We start from the raw sequence: 18,792 nt of genomic DNA, 5'->3' as shown, positions 1-18,792 counted from the left end.
TAGTCATGTGTCCAAATGTGTTGGTGGCAAGTAGGAGGGAAACTGCTTGAATGACCAGGCTAATAACCTTGGTGAGCTCCCGACCTGTCACATCCAACTCTGCCTCATGAGAATCCACTGAGCCCAGAGTGGAACCAGTTAACTTTGTGATTCTCCCCTGCTGTTAAATAATAAGACGTCTTCTGGGCAGCATCATCTGCTGGACGCCACCTTCCTATAAATGGCTACTCGCAGCTTGGGCATGGCTGCGTGATGGCTTCCACGGATGTGTTTATTGCTTGGCTATATACCTGTGATGGCCATTTCTGCCATGTTGTTTACATCTTCATACATTGGGGGATGGTCACATTCAACTTCTTACAACATTCGTTAGAAACTTACCGAAGGTCTGCATGGGTAAGCGGGTGGGAGAAGAGAGGCACGTTTCAGTCTTACAAGACTTCTTGCAGGAACGGGAAGGGGCCGAGGGCGTGTTCACACGCAGATAATTGCCCCAGGCCCAGAACTCGAATATGGAATTCACCCTTGCCTGTCAAAAACAAGGCAACTCAGGGGCGCCTGGGTGGCTGAGTCGGTTAAGCGTCCGACTTCGGCTCAGGTCATGATCTCACGGTTTGTGGGTTCGAGCCCCGCGTCGGGCTCTGTGCTGACAGCTCGTGGCCTGGAGCCTGTTTCAGATTCTGTGTCTCCCTCTCTCTCTGCCCTTCCCCCACTCGCACTCTGTCTCTGTCTCAAAAATAAATAAACATTAAAAAAAATTTAAAAGAAACAACAACAAGGCAACTCAGGGGGCACCTGGCTTGCTCAAAAGGTACAGCATGTGACTCTTGATCTTGAGGTTGTGAGTTCGAGCCCCCTGTTGGGTGTAGAGATTATCTAAAGAAGACAAAAGCAGGAGCACCTGGGTGGCTCAGTTGGTTAAACATCTGACTTCAGCTCAGGTGATGATCTTGTGGTTCGTGAGTTCGAGCCCCAGCTCAGGCTCTCTGCTGTCAGCACGGAGCCCATTTTGGATCCTCTGTCTCCCTCTCTCTCTCTTCCCCTCCCCTCCCCTTCACTACCTCTCTAAAAAAGAACTAAACATTTAAAAACAAAAAAACCTCAGAAAAAAAAATTAAATACCCCAGGATGCCTATCAATCTTGTTATAGGGAGTCATTGAAGCTCCTTCATTTATTGCACAAGACTGCTGATCATGTGGAAAGTGCATGAGACTGTGAGGCATGAGGAGTTGAGACGCTCAGTTGACTCATGCTAAGGCCTCGGGCAAATCACTCTGTCTTAGTTTCCAAATCAGTGTCACAGGAAAGATGACTTTCTTCTTCTTCTTCTTTTAAATATCGTCCTGACCTCGCAACTGCACAATCCATCGGGCAAGGGATGAAGTTGGGAAAGAAGGCACATCACAGAAAGTCCACAGACTTGGCCACCAGCTCGTCTTTACTCTTCTTTCCAAAGATGTGCGCTGCCTCAGAGAGGAAAAAGATAGGAAAAAAGTCTGGCAGCTTTATCCTGCCACAGCCTTGAAAGGTCATTGGACTGGATCATTTACAAAAGGTTTTTTTTTAATGTTTATTTATTTTTGAGAGACAGAGAGCGTGAGGGGGGTTGGGGCAGAGAGAGAGAGAGGGACACAGAATCCGAAGCAGGCTCCAGGCTCTGAGCTGTCAGCACAGAGCCCAACACGGGGCTCGAACTCACGGACCACACCACGAGATCATCACCCGAGCTGAAGTCAGAAGCTTAACCAACAGAGCCACCCAGGTGCCCCATTGGACTGGCTCATTTAAAACAAACAAACAGGGACACGTGGGGGGCTCAGTTAGTTAAGTGTCTAACTTTGATTTCGGCTCAGGTCACGATCTCACAGTTCATGCCCTGGAACCCCGCCTCAGGCTCTGGGCTGACAACACGGAGCCTGCTAGGTATTCTGTCTCCCTCTCTCTCTGCCCCTCCCCTGCTTGCTCTCTCTAAGAATTTTTTTTTTAAAAACCAGGGGTGGGCAGGGGGATGGATGGGTTAAATGGGTGATGGGTATTAAGGAGGGCATTTGTGATGAACACTGGGTGTTGTTTGGAAGCGCTGAATCATCAAACTCTACACCTGAAATAAATATTACCCTGCAATGTGAACTAACTGGAATGTGTTTTATTTATTTATTTATTTATTTATTTATTTATTTATTTATTGAGAGAGAGAGAGAGAGAGAGAGAGAGAGAGAGAGCCAGAGCGTGAGCAGGGGAGGGGCAGAGAGAGAGGGAGACACAGAATCCAAAGCAGACTCCAGGCTCCGAGCTGTCAGCCCAGAGCCCGAGGTGGGGCTCGAACTCACGAACCATGAGATCATGACCTGAGCCAAAGCTGGACGCTAAGCCGACGGAACCACCCGGGAGCCCCCAAACTAAGTGGAATTTAGATAAAAACTTGGTGGGGGGAAGGTGGAGGGTGGTTTAAGCGACTATTTCCTCTCTGGCTCCTCAACTCAAGGCAAATACATTCGTGTTTCCAGAGGAGGGAGTAAATATTTCCTTGGTCATCAGGCTTGTGAAGCTGAGTCCCTGAGAGGGGAGATAGGAGGGGCTGGGGGTACATCACAGCAAGCCTCAGGTTCCTATACTTTAACTCTGGCACCCACAAGTGCAGACGATCTAGAGATCTAGGACTGGGTAAATAAGCAGGGGAGGGGCAGAGAGAGAGGGAAAGAGAGAATTCCAAGCAGGCTCCAAGCTGTCAGTGCAGAGCCTGAAGTGGGACTCAGTTTCACAAACCATGAAATCATGACCTGAGCCAAAATAAAGAGTTGGATGCTCACCCCCAGGTGCCCCTAAAGACTTCATTTTTAAGTCGTTTCCACATCCATGTGGGGCTCAAATTCACAACCCTAAGATCAAGAGTTGCAGGTCCCACCAACTGAGCCAGCCAGGTGTGCCCAGGTGATTTTATTTGAAAATGTTGAACATCCAGGGGACCTGGCTGGCTCAGTTGCGAGAGCGTGTGAGTCTTGATTTGGAGGCCGTGCGTTCGAGCTCCATGTTGGGTGTTGGTGGTGCTAAAAATAATAACAATCTATTTTTTTTTAAATGTCGAGGGGCACCTGGGTGGCTCAGTCGGTTGAGCGGCCAACTCTCAATTTCGGCTCAGGTCATGGTCCCAGGGGCGTGGGCTTGAACCCTGTGTCGGACTCTATGCTGAGCAGGGAGCCTGCCTGAGATTCTCTCGCTCCTTCTGCCCTACTCCCCTACTTACCCTCTCTCTCTAAAATAAATTTTTTTTAATTAAAAAAATTTTAAAAATGTTGAACATCCAGTTCCTTCCTCATCACTGTCCAGTCAGCAAGACAGTTTGGTGAAAATTGGGAAGTCATTGCACCTCCTAGTTTATTTTTTTTAAGTTTGTTTATTTTTGAGAGAGAGAGAGAGAGAGAGAGAGAGAGCAGACGCATGAATGAGACAGAAAGAGCAGGGGAGGGGCAGAGAGAGGGGAACAGAGAGGATCCCTGACGGTGCAGAGCCCCATGTGGGGCTTGATCTCCCGAATCTTGAGATCGTGACGTGAGCCGAAATCAACAATTGGACGCTTAACCAGCTGAGTCACCCGGCCGCCCCAGCTTCCCAACTTCAACGCCTCCATATCTTCATGTCACGGCATCTGGAAGGACATCCGGACTCTTCTCTGGCCTCCAAGGTCACAGCTGATTGGTCCAGCCTCTCTCCCTGACTCATCTCCCAAGCCCTCGGCTGGTGCGTGCCGGGACCTGTGCCAGTCCTTGTGCTGTCCTAGTGCGTTCACACCTGAGGACCTGTGCAGGGATGCTCTTCCCCAGTGTGGCAGAGGCTGCCCAGCTATTCACCAAAATCCACTCTCTCCACAGTGACAGCGTTGTAGCCAGGCCCAGGGCCAGATTACGTCCTCCTCTGTAGTGGGCACAGCTATCCCATCAAGTTCTCTCTAACGGAACATGAATAGAAATAAAGTGATCGACTTCTCAGCTGGGCTTCTGAGCAAGGAGTACTCCTTCTCCATGCTGTTTCTTCTTCCACCAGGTAAGATGAAGCACAGAGGAGGTCACACTTATGAGATGTAAAGAGCATGGTTCCGGGGCGCCTGGGTGGCTCAGTCGGTTGAGCGTCCGACTTCGGCTCGGGTCATGATCTCGCGGTTCGTGGGTTCGAGCCCCGCGTCGGGCTCTGGGCTGATGGCTCGGGGCCTGGAGCACGCTTCGGATCCTGTGTCTCCCTCTCTCTCTGCCCCTCCCCTGCTCATGCTCTGTCTCTCTCTGTGTGTCAAAAATGAGTAAACATTAAAAATACTTAAAAAAAATAAAAATAATTTTTTTAATAAAAAAAAATTTTTTTACAGTTCATTTATTTTTGATACAGTCAGAGCACAAGTCAGGGAGGGGCAGAGAGAGAGGGAGACACAGGATCCGAAGCGGGCTCCAGGCCCTGAGCCGTCAGCACAGAGCCCGACGCGGGGCTCGAACCCACGAGCCGCGAGATCATGACCCGAGCCGAAGTCGGACGCTCAACCGACTGAGCCACCCAGGCGCCCCTAAAATTTTTTTTTTTTTTACATAAAATAAATGTTAGCTTCTCAGAAGACCTTTCTCCTTGATTATTCAACACTAAGGAGTCTCTAGTCCCTTCCAACATAGAAATCTACTCAATTTTTGTTGTAGGATTTATTACTACCTGTCATGTTCTTATTGGCGTCATTCCTCAAAGAGACTGCTATGGTATAAGCTCCCTGGGACTCTATGCCTTTGCTCAGTTCATGCGATGATGTATTCACAGCATCAACTCTGTGTCTGGCACATGATACTCAATGTTTGTTGAATTAAGGTCTTCTGCTTAATTTTTTAAAGTTATTTATTTTATTGTGAGAGAGAGAGAGCACGAGTGAGTGAGGGGCAGAGAGAGAAAGGGAGAGAGAGAATCCGGGCTTAAGCTCACCCAACGCGGGGCTCAACCTCACGAACCGTGAGATCGTGACCCGAGCCAAAGCCAGATGCTTAACTGACTGAGCCACCCAGGCGCCCCACCTTCTGCTTAATTTTTAATCCAATAGGGATGCAAAAAACCTTTGTAGCTGGCCGTAGGAATAAAAGGATGGAAGAGAAGTGGGACCCAACATAAAGTCACTTCTCTTTACACCTGATTTGGGCTTTTCCATTCTAGGAAGGTAAAGGATGAGACAGTATAGTCAAAGCCTACACAACCATCAGCTGAGGGGTGCTGTTTGCCTACGTCCCAGATTAGTTGTCTATGTGGGTATGATAAAAAGTACTGCTTCAGGGCATCTGGCTGGCCCAGTCTGAAAAGCATTCGATTCTTGATCTCAGGATCATGAGTTCAAGCCCCACATTGGGTGTAGAGATTACTTAAAAAAAAAAAAAAAAAAAAGTGCTCTTTCAAAATCTATGCTAAACTCAAACTCAGCAGTCATCCTAGGCTAGAATTCCTAAGCCTGCAAACTGACCGCGGTGGCCTGGCCCGGTTTCAGGCCCAGTTCTGCTATGTCACTCCACTCACGGGACAGCCCCTCGGGGCCTTTGAGATGAGAAATCGCAGCAGCATGATGGCGCCCACGGACTTACTATCCGCTCTGCATCAGGCACCGCTCTAGGCACTGGGCATACAGCGGTGAGAAGGACAGGCATCAATCCCTACCCTCCCGCAGTTTCTTTCTGACGGAGAGAAAGGAAGTAGACGAGAAGTGAAATACAAGGATGTTAGGCAGTGGTTAGTGCCTCGGAGAAGAATGAAGGGAAATGACATGGAAGGGGGTGGGTGGGTGGCTTCAATTTCAGATCAGGTAGCCAGAGAAGGCCTTTACGGAGGTGAGAGTTGCGGAAAGACCTGAAGGAAGTGAGAGAAAAAGCTACGAAGGTGTCGGAGGAAAGAGCATTCCAGACTAAGGAGACAGCAAATCCAAAGGCTCGAGGGCGAGAAAGAGCTCAAGGAATACGGAGGTCAGGGTGGCTCAGAAGACGAGTGAGGAGGGGAAGGAGGCAGGAGAGGAAGGCGGAGAGGTGGGTAGGGGGCCTTGGAGACATCGTAAGGACTTTCAGCTTTTATCCGAGTGGGAAGGGGCCCCACTGAAGTGTTTTAAGGAGAGGTGCGGGCTGGCTGTTGTGTTAAGGAAGAACAGAATGCAGGTGGACAGGAAGACCCACTGGGGTAACCCAGGCGAGAGGTGAGGGGTCCTGGGACGGGGTTCTAGAGACGATGGGATTTTGAATATGTTTTGAAGTGAAGCCAACAGGCTTTCGGATGGATTGGATGTAGGTTGAGAAAGAAGAGCCAAGGTTTTGGAGTGAGCAACCGGAAGGATGATGTTGCCATTGACTTCTCGGGGAAAACGGAGAGGAGCAGGTATGGGGTGTAGGTGGAGTATTTCCAGCGCAGGGCTCTGTGATTTCAGATACCTGGGGTCTAAATGGGAAAATGTCAGCTTTTAGTAACTCCCTAGGAGGAACCAAACCACTCTAGCTCTTTTTTTTTTTTTTTTAATTTTTAAAAAATGTTTTCTTTATTTTTGAGACAGAGACAGAGTGTGAGCGGGTGAGGGGCAGAAAGAGAGGGAGACACAGAATCAGAAGCAGGCTCCAGGCTCCGAGATGTCAGCACAGACCCCAATGCGGGGCTCGAACTCACCAACTGTGAGATCACGACCTGAGCTGAAGTCGGACACCCAACCGACCGAGCCACCCAGCTACCCCGTTTTTTGTTTTCATAAAGATGTAGTGAATTCCCCTTTCTCTGTGCCAAGGACCCATAATTCTTTCTGCTAGTAACTAATTATGTCTCACATTTTCTATCACTCTATAACCATTTTCAAATGGTTATCAAAAGATTGAGATCTGAAGAATGGCAACATAATTCTTACCTCCAACTAGAAGTAGGTTTTGCTGTAGTCATTCTTATTAGACAGGCAAGGGATGGTCACAGGATAAGGGAGGGGATTTGTCTAAACTCCTCCCTATATATACCAGCTGGTCCAGGTCCATTGAAATCTTCTCAAGTGAAGACCCCACAATACAAACCATACACAAAGCAATGACTCCACATTGGCCAACCCCTCAAAGGTGTTTCCAAGTCACTAATCTCAAAATCATTAATCTTATGTTACTTTAACATTTTTTGTAAAAAATTAAACACACGGCGTTTACAAGCTTTAGGATAGAAAAGAGATCATCCTGCAACCCTCAACAAGTAATTGACTCTCAGTAGTTCAGAATGAGGGGTCTCAATTTGTGAATATGTAACTGGGAGTGAAGACGAGACTCTGTCCCCTGAGCAGACATTAGAAGGTGGATATTCTTTCCGAGACAAAAACTGGGCTAGTTAATCTCTTATCGCGCACAGAGCTAGTCTAGGTTTCCATCTCTCTTTCAGCTAGGTGTGGCCAGTTACGTGGTTTTCATCGATTGTGTGTAGGGAGGGACAGGTACCATTTCCAGGTCTGGCCTGCAAAAACCACTTGAACTTGACTCTCTCCTCTCTTCTATCATCTTCCAATTGAATGTAGACCAGGGCAACCTTGGAAGCAGGGTGAAAATGGCAGAGATGCTGAAAGCCTGTTTCCTGAATGACAGTGTGAAGAGCCCTCCTGCCTCCACTGACTTGGACTGTCAGTGAAGGAGAAATAAGGTTCTATTGTGTTAAGCTACTTACATTTGGGTTGAGTATGTTACAGCGGTTAGCCTATCCTGATACAGAAATTGGTACTGAAATGGGATAGTCACCATTAAAACCCAAAAGACCCTGTCTTGGTGGTCAGGAAGCAAACTGATCTAGGGAGGCTAGAAAAATAGGAGACCTTTAAAATTCTGTGGCAAAACATCTACTAAAAACTCTCCTGTGGCAACTTGGATGGTTGACTACATTAACTACATAGCCCGAAGTTCAGGTCTACGAGGAAGGGTTGAAAACTCATGTTTGTGTGTTGATTTTTACACTATGAGAAAGACCAAAGTTTCGGAAAGAACTGGCTTGTCACAAGCCAAACTGGAAAGGAATAGAGCTAAGAAATTTGGGGCCTTGAATGCAGGGTTGTATAAGGAAATGAAGTCATGCTTGAGGACTGTGTACACAAAAGAACTCTTGAGTGTGGTTACTGGTAACGGAGGATTGACTGGAGCAGATAATCAGAAGGCCACTGTGACGGAGGAAATTGTTTTGCCAAAGAAACCACAAATCCAGAGTTCAAAAGCCACAGCCTCTCTTCCAAGCCTTCAGACCAACCCCCAGTGCTCTAGACTTGTGCCAACAGTAAGCTAAGAGAGCTGTGTAGCTCCCAAGGAAGGTAGAGACCTAGCACCTGCTTCAGATGGGACCATGGACGATGGATACGGGAGTTCCTTCCACTGAAGATGGAGTTTTAAGCAGAGGAGTTTCCCCAACCCCTTCACAAGGGTTGCACTTCCTGTTCTCTTTTCTGTTAAGGGATTTGCTAATGCGGTTTATTCTGTCCCTGCACCCCAAGGTGCAGGAGCAAGATAACTTATCTCAAGTTCAGTTTGCTAAACAATAAGAAGCCACAATCAAGACCTGAAGGAGGGCAGCGGATCACAGGGGATTCTGGACTGAAGTCGGTTGAGTACCTGGATAGTATATGGAGCCATCTCCTTGGGGGGTGTTAGGTAGTGGTTGAAACACTGCTAGATGACCCTAACTGTACTCGTCACGTTGGGCACGTAAGTAGATTGTATTTCACAGCCTCCCTTGCGCTTTGGTATGGCCGTCTGGATACCAAGCCAGGGAAACGGATACAGGAGTGATTGCACCACTTCCAGGCCTGGTAGAAAAACTTCCACGAACAACCCTCATTCTCTTCTCCCGTCAGTGGATGCTGATATCCAAGGTAATCTTGGAAGTCACATGTTGAAAAGGTCAGAACCCTGGCAGCCTAGGACCCTGAATGACGGATTGCATGGGGCAGAGCCACATCTGGCTCTTGGAACCGCCCAACTTCTGGTAACTGCCTTTCGCATTCTCAAATCCCTTACGTGACACAATGAATGATACTAGCTAATACCTAATGAGCACTTAGTATGTGCCAGGTACTGTTCTGAAAGTATTAACTCATTGAATCCCGACAACCACCCAGAAGGTCCCCATTTTACAGATGAGGAAACAGAGGCACAGAAAGGTTAGGAAACTTACCCGAAGTCACATAGCCAGTAAGTGCCAGAGCAGCCTGGCTCTAGAGGCTAATCGAACCACGACACCCTACCACAGCGTTCTGTCTGTTCCAGTGCATCAGCTGCCCACACAGGCACAAATGCACGGTCTCGGACATGCGCAGATAGCCGTGCCCCTGTAGTGGTCATCTGGAAGTTCACTTTAATGGCTCGGGCATAACCCATTTCTTCTGAGGTACAGGCAGCTGGCTCACAAATCACGGTGCCCGGGTACAAGTTGTTCAAAGGGGCAGGGAGACAGATCAGGACTCCAGTTAAGTAACCATCTCAATTTAAAAGAAACTGATCAAACAAGAGTCTTATGATAAAAACTTTATTGTCTTATTAAATATCAAATGTTTTACACATCACTTTTTCTTCAGAAAGTTCCTATTAAAAAAAGAAAAATAAAGTGTTTTGATTATTTAGGGCTGACTTAACATTTCAGTATGTGACAAAAACTCAAACCCAAATGCATCTAGTTCACTCAGCTGCAGACAGGTCCTATGTCCAGCCCCTAAACCAAGGGCACAGTGCAGCCAACTGTGGGATTCCTGAGTTTGGTTCCCTTAAGTTCTGAGTTTCCCAACTCTCAAAACCAAAGCGCTATGGAGTGACTAAGCTATCGGCAAGCCTATTTTGCCAATCTGCCTAGCTTTTTAAAGATGCAGTAGTCTCAAAGCTTAAAGAAAAGTCAGAAAAGCAATACGTGAGCAATTGCAAGAACAAATAAAAGGGTTAGAGAAGGGTTTCTATTTGCTAAGATTTGCCAAGTGTGGCTACAAAACTGGTAAACAAAGCTTCCTTGAGAGCAAAGGCCATTAGCTCAACTTGCCATGAAGACGGGACTTTGAGTAGCAGTGAGCATCATCAATTTTCGCTGTACGTGCACGGTGAGAAAAGCAAGTATGACCAGTATGTTGAACTGCTCTGAGTGCATCACCAGAACTATCTGAAAAGGATGATGGAGAGAACAGAGAATGGGATAGAATCATTCAGAGAGAAAGGTCCCAGATAGGGGGCATAAACTCAGAAAGCTGTGGGGCCTGCAGGGAAAGCAAACTGTCTGGTCAGCATCAGGTCATCTCAGGCTGAAGGAATCTGGAAACCAAATGGCTCGTCTGACTGCCTCTGGTAGGAGATTAAGAGAGGTCTACCTTCCTCTAAACCACAGACGCATTCAGTCAACGTTGCATATAGAGCAAACTCCTGGTAAACAAAATCATTTCCCACCAGACACGGATTTTCCCAGGGAAAAATAAGCCAGCATGCCCCTTCCCCAAGTCGGCTAATGAGAACCTTCGTATGGTACATAGAGAAATATAGTTCTGTAAAAATTCTAATTTTGTATTCTACACCCCCACCCCACGTCTTCGATAATCTGCCTAACTTTTTAAGGTAAAAGAAACATTCTCTAACTCCTACACCCTTCAGCCATTTTCTCCGTAGAGTTTATTCCTTAACATTGTGCCCTGAAACTTACCAGCTATATCCCCCTCACCTTTTACAGCCCCCCAGAGGATCTAAATTACCAATCACCAATAAATATCCGATGAACTTGGGAGTTTTCTAATTGTCAGCCTCAGAAGTCACTAGCAGTCAGGTTGTATGCCTCAGGATTACAACATACGTGGTGACATTTTAAAGAATGGGTTAAAGAATTTTCTTTTGATGGAGCGATCCTGCTGAGATTTGGTAGAGCCTCGAATCCTCTTGTGAATAATTCTGCCCACCACCCAGTCCCAGAACTATCGCTTGCTACATTTTCTGCTCTAGGTTCTCATTTCCACATTTTGCACTCAGCTGTTTTAAAGCAGCAAATGCCACAGAATCCTCTAAGTCCCGTGGGACCAGATGGTCAGTATTCCAGAGCAGCCATGCTCAAGGTGGGGGGCGGGCAGGGAGAGGATACCCCGGCACACTCCACATTTGTACCCTGCGTGGAAGGATGCCCTGATGGGAGGGAAAGCTCACGGTCACGGCTACATATTTGGGATCTCTCCCGTTTACTTGGACTTCTACCCTGCCCACCCCACCCCAGCAGCATCAATTACTTGCAAATAATTTATACTGATTTCTTCAAGTATTCCTATAAATATTTGAACATTTTTTGTTGGTTTCTGATTCCATAAAAAAAATTAAAAAAAAAAAAAACATCTTAGAGCAGTTTTAAGCTCTCAATAAGCATCGAATTCCATTTTGAGCCTGATTTTCCCACTCTCTGAATTTGAACCAAATCATTCTAGTATGACTTTTAAAATAAAACCATGCTAATAGGCAAAAGCAGATCCTTCTCCTAAAGCTAAAATTTGTTTCATGTCTCCTTACTAGACAAAGCTTCATGAGGACAGGCTTCTAATCTGATTTAGTCACCCCTGTGTTCTCAGTACTCACCAGTACCTGGCACACAGGCACTTAATGTTTGAATCAATCGATTTTTTTTTTAAAGTAAACTCTACCCCAACATGGGGCTGGAACTCACGACCCCGAGATCAAGAGTCACATTGCCCCACCGACTGAATCAGTTAGGTGCCCCATGAATCAATGAATTCTTAATCAAAGGCTCATACTGTATAGCCCTCAAGAGAACCAGATTTTCTCAAACTTTTTCTGTGTCTTAACCACCACAATACTGATAGTGCAATGAAGAAAAATCTAATAAACATCTAGAAACCATTTTCTGGTACTCCCAATGCAAAAAAGCCCTATTGGAATTTTTCCGTCTAGGGAAATCTAATGATTTGGTGCAGGATAATTCTGAATCGAAGGTGAGTCTTAGGACCACTCCATGCACGCCCTCTATTTCTAGGAAGGCCATTTTCAAACTTTCTCCCTGATACTTCCACTTTCACTCCCCACCAAAATGTGATGCCTCTGCTACTTGGAGAAACTAAGGCACAAGAGAAAATCAAGTACTTCAAAGGTTTACCCCTAAAATCTTAACTCAACGAACTCCTAGGAACACCTCACTAACACTGAGGGACCTCTAAGATACAGAGCTTGAGCCATGAATTTTCATTTCCACAGTTCTCAAGGACACGCTTTAAATTTACTTGGTCTTTGAGGAATTGGCGTTTTTAATTCTTCCAGGAAAAAAGCTATTTTATGGAACTCCTAAAATGTTAACATTCATCTTCTAGGAAGGGAAACTCTTGATAACGGTTTCTTTCTAACTCAGCCACAGACTATACTAAGTAACCAAATTCAAAGGAGAAATTTGGCTTTTTGGTATTTGTGCTAGAGATTGGAAGAATGCATAATCTAGTTAGCTTCTCTTAGGATATGTTACCGGTGGTAACAAGTTTGAAATACACAGCAGTTCAGTTGTGCTGCCTGCTCTCACTGCAGGTGGCAAACAGGTAGGAAAAGGAAATCAGACGCACTGCAACTTTCCTGGCTGGTTACCGGCAAGGCTGTTTTTATATACGTGGTGGGATAAAAGCCACCGTATGTGGAGGATGTATCTGTAAATAGAAAAATTGCTTGCTTTTCATTCTATGTAAAATTAACTGTAGGCTATTTGTCAATCACACATGTATATATACATATGAGCTGATGGTTAAACCAATGAAGTTTTTATGGCTTTTACTAGAGAGTTCAGAAAGCTGTGCTAAGGGAAGAACAGGCAGATTCCAGTTTTAACTGGTTATCAAAATTGGTGACACAAAGTCTCATGTGTCTTTCCATTTTTATGCAACCCTCTTGCTAGAGAAATGCTTTGGACAAAAAAAAAAAAAAAAAACCACACGGGCTGTGTCTTCCTTTAGTACATATGGAGACAAGGAGCGCTGAGAGGTTTCATAGGCTCCAAGGCAGACCAGTTTTAACACCCACCCACCATCTATCCCATTCTCTTTGCCAAGCCACTGGTAATCTTTAGATGTTAATGCCTAAAGCCCAAACTAAGGGATGAAGGCCGCCGGCTGGGGCCCGGGGGGCCTACACAGGTACAAGTGGAAATCCTTCTTCCCAGCTTCAATGGGCAAAATCTACAGCTGTGTTAGGCACAGCTGTCTGGTCACCAAGCACATTCCTACCCATGGAAACCAACTGAAGGTAAACCGCAGAAGTCCTCCAGGAAGGACAACCTTCTCCTCTCTCTGGTGAGCAGACAGAGACCACCCTTGGAGGGGAGCACTGACCACAGAGCCGTCCGTTACTGGTTACGGCAAAGAAGCTATCCAGTAAGGTGGCCCGTTACTGTTGATGGCTGGCCAGGATCAGTTCTGCTGGCAACCAGAGGAGTTCACAATGATTTTACCTCATTTTTAGAGAAGTTAATCTCGAATCTCTGCACTTTTAGTGAAACTGACAAAGTTCACTAGTGTCGTGTTCCTCAATTCCCTTTGTGTTTTAAGAACTGCGTGATTTAAAATTATTCAAAATCCCAATAATGTCAGCGACTTTACGTTCATACGAATGATGGGACAGGAAAATAAAGTTTTAAAGATCCGAAGCAATTATACACTGAAAAATAAATGATGAAAAAGGACAAGGCTATCTGGCAAGAGGGTTCAGCTCATTCATTCAAGGTACTCCTAAGGAGAATACATGTACAACTATAGGCCTATTCGATTTTCTCCTAAAAATAAATATACATACGTAAAAAGCGATTGTAATCAAACCTTTTCCACACTGATATTCCGTATTCTACCTAGGATGGATTCCCAGATCTCCGCACTGTGAAAATTCAGTGGCCAAGCCGCTGAGCAGTGCGCCACTGCTCAGAAAGACTAGGAGGCCCGTCTTCACCCGGAAGGCCTCTTGGGAGGAGTCTGTGGTCACTGATAACTTCCCCCACCTCACACCCACCCCACTTTATAACCCTAAAGATTTATTAGCTTAGAATAAATTCCCAGTTACCACCCGTAAAGCAAATACGGGGGCCACTGCATTGCTACTGGATTTTGCTTCCCTCATAGCACCAACTACTTAATTATGGTCGCAGCTCTAAGAGTCGGTTGACAGAAATCCTACACGCAGTTTCCTAGTGCATCTTACGTCTTTGGTGTGGGGCAGGCAAAAGGGTCTGCAGCATGTGATTGTCTCAAAGAACATCTTAAAGACAACCTGGCTGACCTGCTGTTCGGAGCGCCCTCGTGAAAACGGTAAACCACAACTCCTTCTGCCAACCATCTCCCAACTTCGGAGGATCATGATGAATCTATGTGACTTTCCGCCACATCACTGAAGACTCACAACATACATACAAACGTCACAGCAAAAAGAAAAGAAGACGGAATAGGACAGAAGAGAAAGGTCTCTAAGTGCCCCCAAATGAAAATGTCAAAAACTCCTGAGATATGAGCCTCCGTTTTGATTGTGCTCAATGACTTGAATTTTGAAAGAAAGAATAAGCTTGCAAAGAGAGTAAGACTTCACACAAAATCATTTAACACTAAGTTCACGAATCACCCTTTCGAAGCATCTGTTTCAAACACATTGCAAACTCTAGCTTGGAATCAGGAGTCATTCTCAAAATTCTTTTCAATAAAACCAAGATTTCAGATTCCTGCTGGGTACATAAGATAATTTATTTTCTGGGAAAAACTACCTAAAATCTATCCAGTAGGATTATTGCACAGTGGGGCCCACAGGACAATGATTTCCAAGGGCTAGTCCTCATATAAAAAAAGGCCACAATAAATACATCTATCTACTATGCCCCACTCTACCTTGACACGGTAAACACAAATGTGACGCCGCCTGCTTTAAAAAAGAAACTCCTGAGGAAAGAAAGGGATGGAAATCTCTACCAAGGCCACTCGAGTCAGAAACTGCCATTACTATTTCCATTGCCGTAAAGGCCACTCACCAAACAGGCTGACCATTCCAAGCACCAAGATGAACCAGCGACAAGGTTATCACACTTCACGATATCTCACTCCGATCGCGGCTCACACTGAGCTTTGGAAGCACTTCCCAGTAGATGAGCTTAGAAAGGAAATGAACTGCAGGCAAATCAACCCCTTAGCAGAAGTTCATTGTTGGTCGCTAAGGGTTGAGGTGAGATCAGTAAGATGCTCGCAAACCCACTCTCTAGTAAATTCCAGCGTTTAGGCCATTATTTTTCACTCCCGGTCCTTGAAACATCACCAAACATTTGCAAACAGAATTACACGCTTTTCCCTTTTCTGTCTGGGTAGCACCACGTTCCATTCTGATGTTGATTCCCCCCCACCCCAAAATACTTGGCAATCCATGCAGCAGCCTGTCGCGCACAGAGCAGCCCAAGTTTTAAACCCTCCCAACTCACCCCATAAAACTGCCAAATCCTAACCACACAAATAAAAACATACCACTCTAGGAGAGATCACTCAATTATTCTTCAACTTCCTCTTATAACTGATGCACCACCAATACACAGAGCACTAAGTGTAATTCCAAACACCACACCATGTGATCAAGTTTGTAAATGGACAACTGAGCCAACAAGCCATACCCTGCCTACAGCACAGACACAGCCAAAGTGGGAAGGTGATCTGCTTTCAGCTGCATGGGGGGTAGGGTTTCTCATGGCTTCTGCTTTTTAAAGCACTCACTCTCATTCTAAAATGGTATGCTATACACAAAACCATCAATTTTATTCCAGAATACATCATCTTGATAATAAAAAGCTTTTGTATGCACATACTGCCAATACATTTAAAAGGCCCAAATTTTAACAAATAGAATAGACAAATTCATCAGACAAGAGATAAGTTACTTTGGCCGAAAAAAATCTTTAAAAAAAATCTGGCTCAACATTCTGCTTGCAGGTCTCTACATATACTGTGTACGTGGTGAGTGAAAGAGAGAGAGAGAGAGAGAGAGAGAGAGAGAGAGAGAGAGAGAGTGTGTGTTGTGTGTCTATAGCTTTTTTTTTTTTTTTAAGGGAATGGAGGATGGTTTAGCCCACTTTTCCTTGGTTATGTAGGAACTACAATGTTCTTTGCGAGCAAGACAAGAAGTGCAAGGTCTGCATTTCCACCAACTCGATGCAAAGCCCCAAGAGCTTCCTGCAAAGTGAAGCCGGCACGGAGAATCCGGTCAATGTCTGCAGCAGGAAAAATCAGTGGTGGAAGAATGGAGGGACTTGGTGATGGGTGGCTGGTGGGCGGTTCAAAGTCAACAAGTGGCCCTGCAGCTTCAGGACAGACATCCTGTCGTGTCTCAGGCCTGTCTGTCACCGGATTCTGTGCGCCCTGGTCCAGATCTTCAACCAACGTGAAACTGGACCAGGACTTCGTTTGCTCAGAAGTGGGACTGACACCATCCTCCTCACCTGCTGAAAGTCTGGGTGAGATTTCTACACCTAAGGTGCAGTGTAATTGATTAGACGTTTTTGCTGAGGCTAGAGCGTCAGAACTGCTCTTGTTCTCGGATTCCCTAGACTCGGGGACACTTTCCTTATCAGTTACTAGGCCATCACCTGGATCCCTGACATTAATATTTTCTACATCTTCTACTCCAGCACCATTTGAAGTGTCTGTTAACTTTTCTGCCCTCACCGATACAGTTATGGTCTGATGAAAGGAGACTTGTGAACGCTCTTCGTTCTGGGTAACTAGAACATGCTCACTTTGGGTCCATCTTTCAGAAAGGTCCTTCACACCTGTATGGCCCTCAGTTACCATTTCCGATTGACAGATAACTTCTTCAGATGTATTTTCTGAAGCTGGTTTACTACTAATGACCAAAAGTTCATGGAGTTCCTTCAAGGCTGCTGTTAGAGATGAGCAGGATTCCTCTGCTGACTCCACAGAAGGCTGACAACTGCCACAGAGACTTAAAGACGGGGAGCAATCCCCATCTTCTTTATTTGTTCCAGACATTTCAACGTTATTGTCTGGGAGTTGTAAATCCTGAGTGCAAATTGAATTACTCAAAATTTCGGATGAAGGATTACATTTTGAGGTTTCTACTTCCATCAGGGGATTATCTAAGGTGAGATCGGGTGCACCGATGTTCTTGACATTGGCATTCTGACCATCCGCTGAGTTAGGCACAGCCACTAGGGACTCTTCAACTGTATCCACTTCCATGAGTGTTTCTGAATGGGGGCAGCCAAAGCATCCTGAAGGTAGAATATTTTCCTCTGTACCTGGAAGGTCCACATTCTGCTGTAGCCTGTCTTCTTTCATTGTAGCTTCTAAATCAACACTTCTTTGTGGATTCTGTTGCCTTTCTCCAAGAAGTTCAAAGTCCTCTGTGTTACAGAGATGTTCCTGTTCTTGGTCATGTAGAGCATTCTGTTGTACAACCTCATGCTGTTCATTCCCTGGTTCTTTGTGCTGCTGAAGGCCATTCCCTTGACTCGGGTTCTGACTTTCTGGATGCCAACCCTTTTCACCTAGAAACCCCGGTGGTTCTTGCACACTAGTAGTCGTGACAGATAAACTAGCTTGCTGTCTTGTGTGGAGAGGAGATCTGAGGCCCTGGGTGCTTCTTTCAGCAGATTTCGCCATATTCTCTGCAACAATGGCTTCTTCGGATGAATTCTGCAGAGGCATGGCTGCAGCGCTGTCTGCTGAAGAAGCACAATCAGAAAGATCCTGTGGAGGAAGATGTTCTTTCTTTTCAGAGGTTATCTGGAATTCAGCGGAAGCCTTCAAAGCCTTTAGAGCTTTAGGTTCAATGCTGTCAGGGTCACTGGGCTCGATAGGGCAGCCTGAAGCAGAGACAGAGTGAGCAAGACTCATAGGATTACCAATCTCAGGACTCTGTCCTGAAGGATGGGCTGGATGGTTAAATCCATCTGAAGTTGGTAAGGATGACATTCCCAGTGAGGTAGTTTCTTTACCACTTTTCTCTACATGGAACAAAAGGGAAAGGAAAAGAGATTAATTAGCAGGTTACAAAGGCCAATCACTTCTCAGATGATACAAATCTCAACAGGACAGAACAAAATCAGGTCCTTAAACTTGGGTTTGTCTTAAACTGATACTTATACGAGAACCATTCTCACTGGGGTAGACAATTCAACATCACAGCATCAGAATAAGAGATAGGCACGTTCTTAACAAAACATGTACACTGTAATTCAGTATTTTTCTTTAAGTACCATTAATAAACATCCACATAATGGCTGTGTTAGTGCTCAAGACTGAAGGACATTCATGTATCTTTATTCTCCGTGGGTCCGACCCTTTTAGAAGAGTTTCTCCGAGTGTGTTCTATCACTTGCCCTGAAATCCTGTTTGCTAAGCATGCACACTCTGGGGCACCATCGCTGGGAGTAAACCCATGGGTCTGCACTTTCAAAAAGCTCCTCAGGTGGTTCTGAAGCATGTTACAGATTTTGAGGATCTCTGCACCAGAGTGATTCTCACATCAATGCACTTTTAGCATTTCAAACGACAAGACTAAAACCAGTTATATCTGGAACAGAGTGGGAATTATAAAGAGAAAGGAGAATATGCTTGGGATTCTCTAGGAGACAGAGAAACAAATATTCTATTTAATTCATTTCTATCCAAACTCCCATGATCCGAATCATGAGATAGCTGTCTGAGCAAGGACTCAAAGCACAAAAATAAAGGTAAAGAGCAAACACATTAGATCCAATCATCACCTTGCCAAATACGGCAACCTTAGAAAGGTTTATCAGTTACTTTATCACATTAACAT

At 45.5% G+C, this 18,792-nt stretch overlaps 1 protein-coding gene across 3 annotated transcripts in view; it reads right to left on the bottom strand.

Annotated features, from left to right (window-relative positions):
- Positions 1–9,501: 9,501 nt before the first annotated feature.
- Positions 9,502–18,792, bottom strand: part of DDI2 (DNA damage inducible 1 homolog 2) — a 45,041-nt gene continuing 35,750 nt past the window's right edge. For all 3 annotated transcript variants that reach the window (XM_027060334.2, XM_027060339.2, XM_027060337.2), the window contains one exon: positions 9,502–17,974. In XM_027060334.2, coding sequence (XP_026916135.1) covers positions 16,092–17,974 — 1,883 coding nt within the window. In that variant the 3' untranslated portion in view covers positions 9,502–16,091. The remainder of the gene's footprint in view (positions 17,975–18,792) is intronic.

The sequence above is a fragment of the Acinonyx jubatus genome, chromosome C1 (genome assembly GCF_027475565.1).
Source record: "Acinonyx jubatus isolate Ajub_Pintada_27869175 chromosome C1, VMU_Ajub_asm_v1.0, whole genome shotgun sequence".
In the NCBI taxonomy this organism is placed as follows: Eukaryota; Metazoa; Chordata; class Mammalia; order Carnivora; family Felidae; genus Acinonyx; species Acinonyx jubatus.
This window is presented reverse-complemented; position numbering and strand designations above follow the sequence as displayed.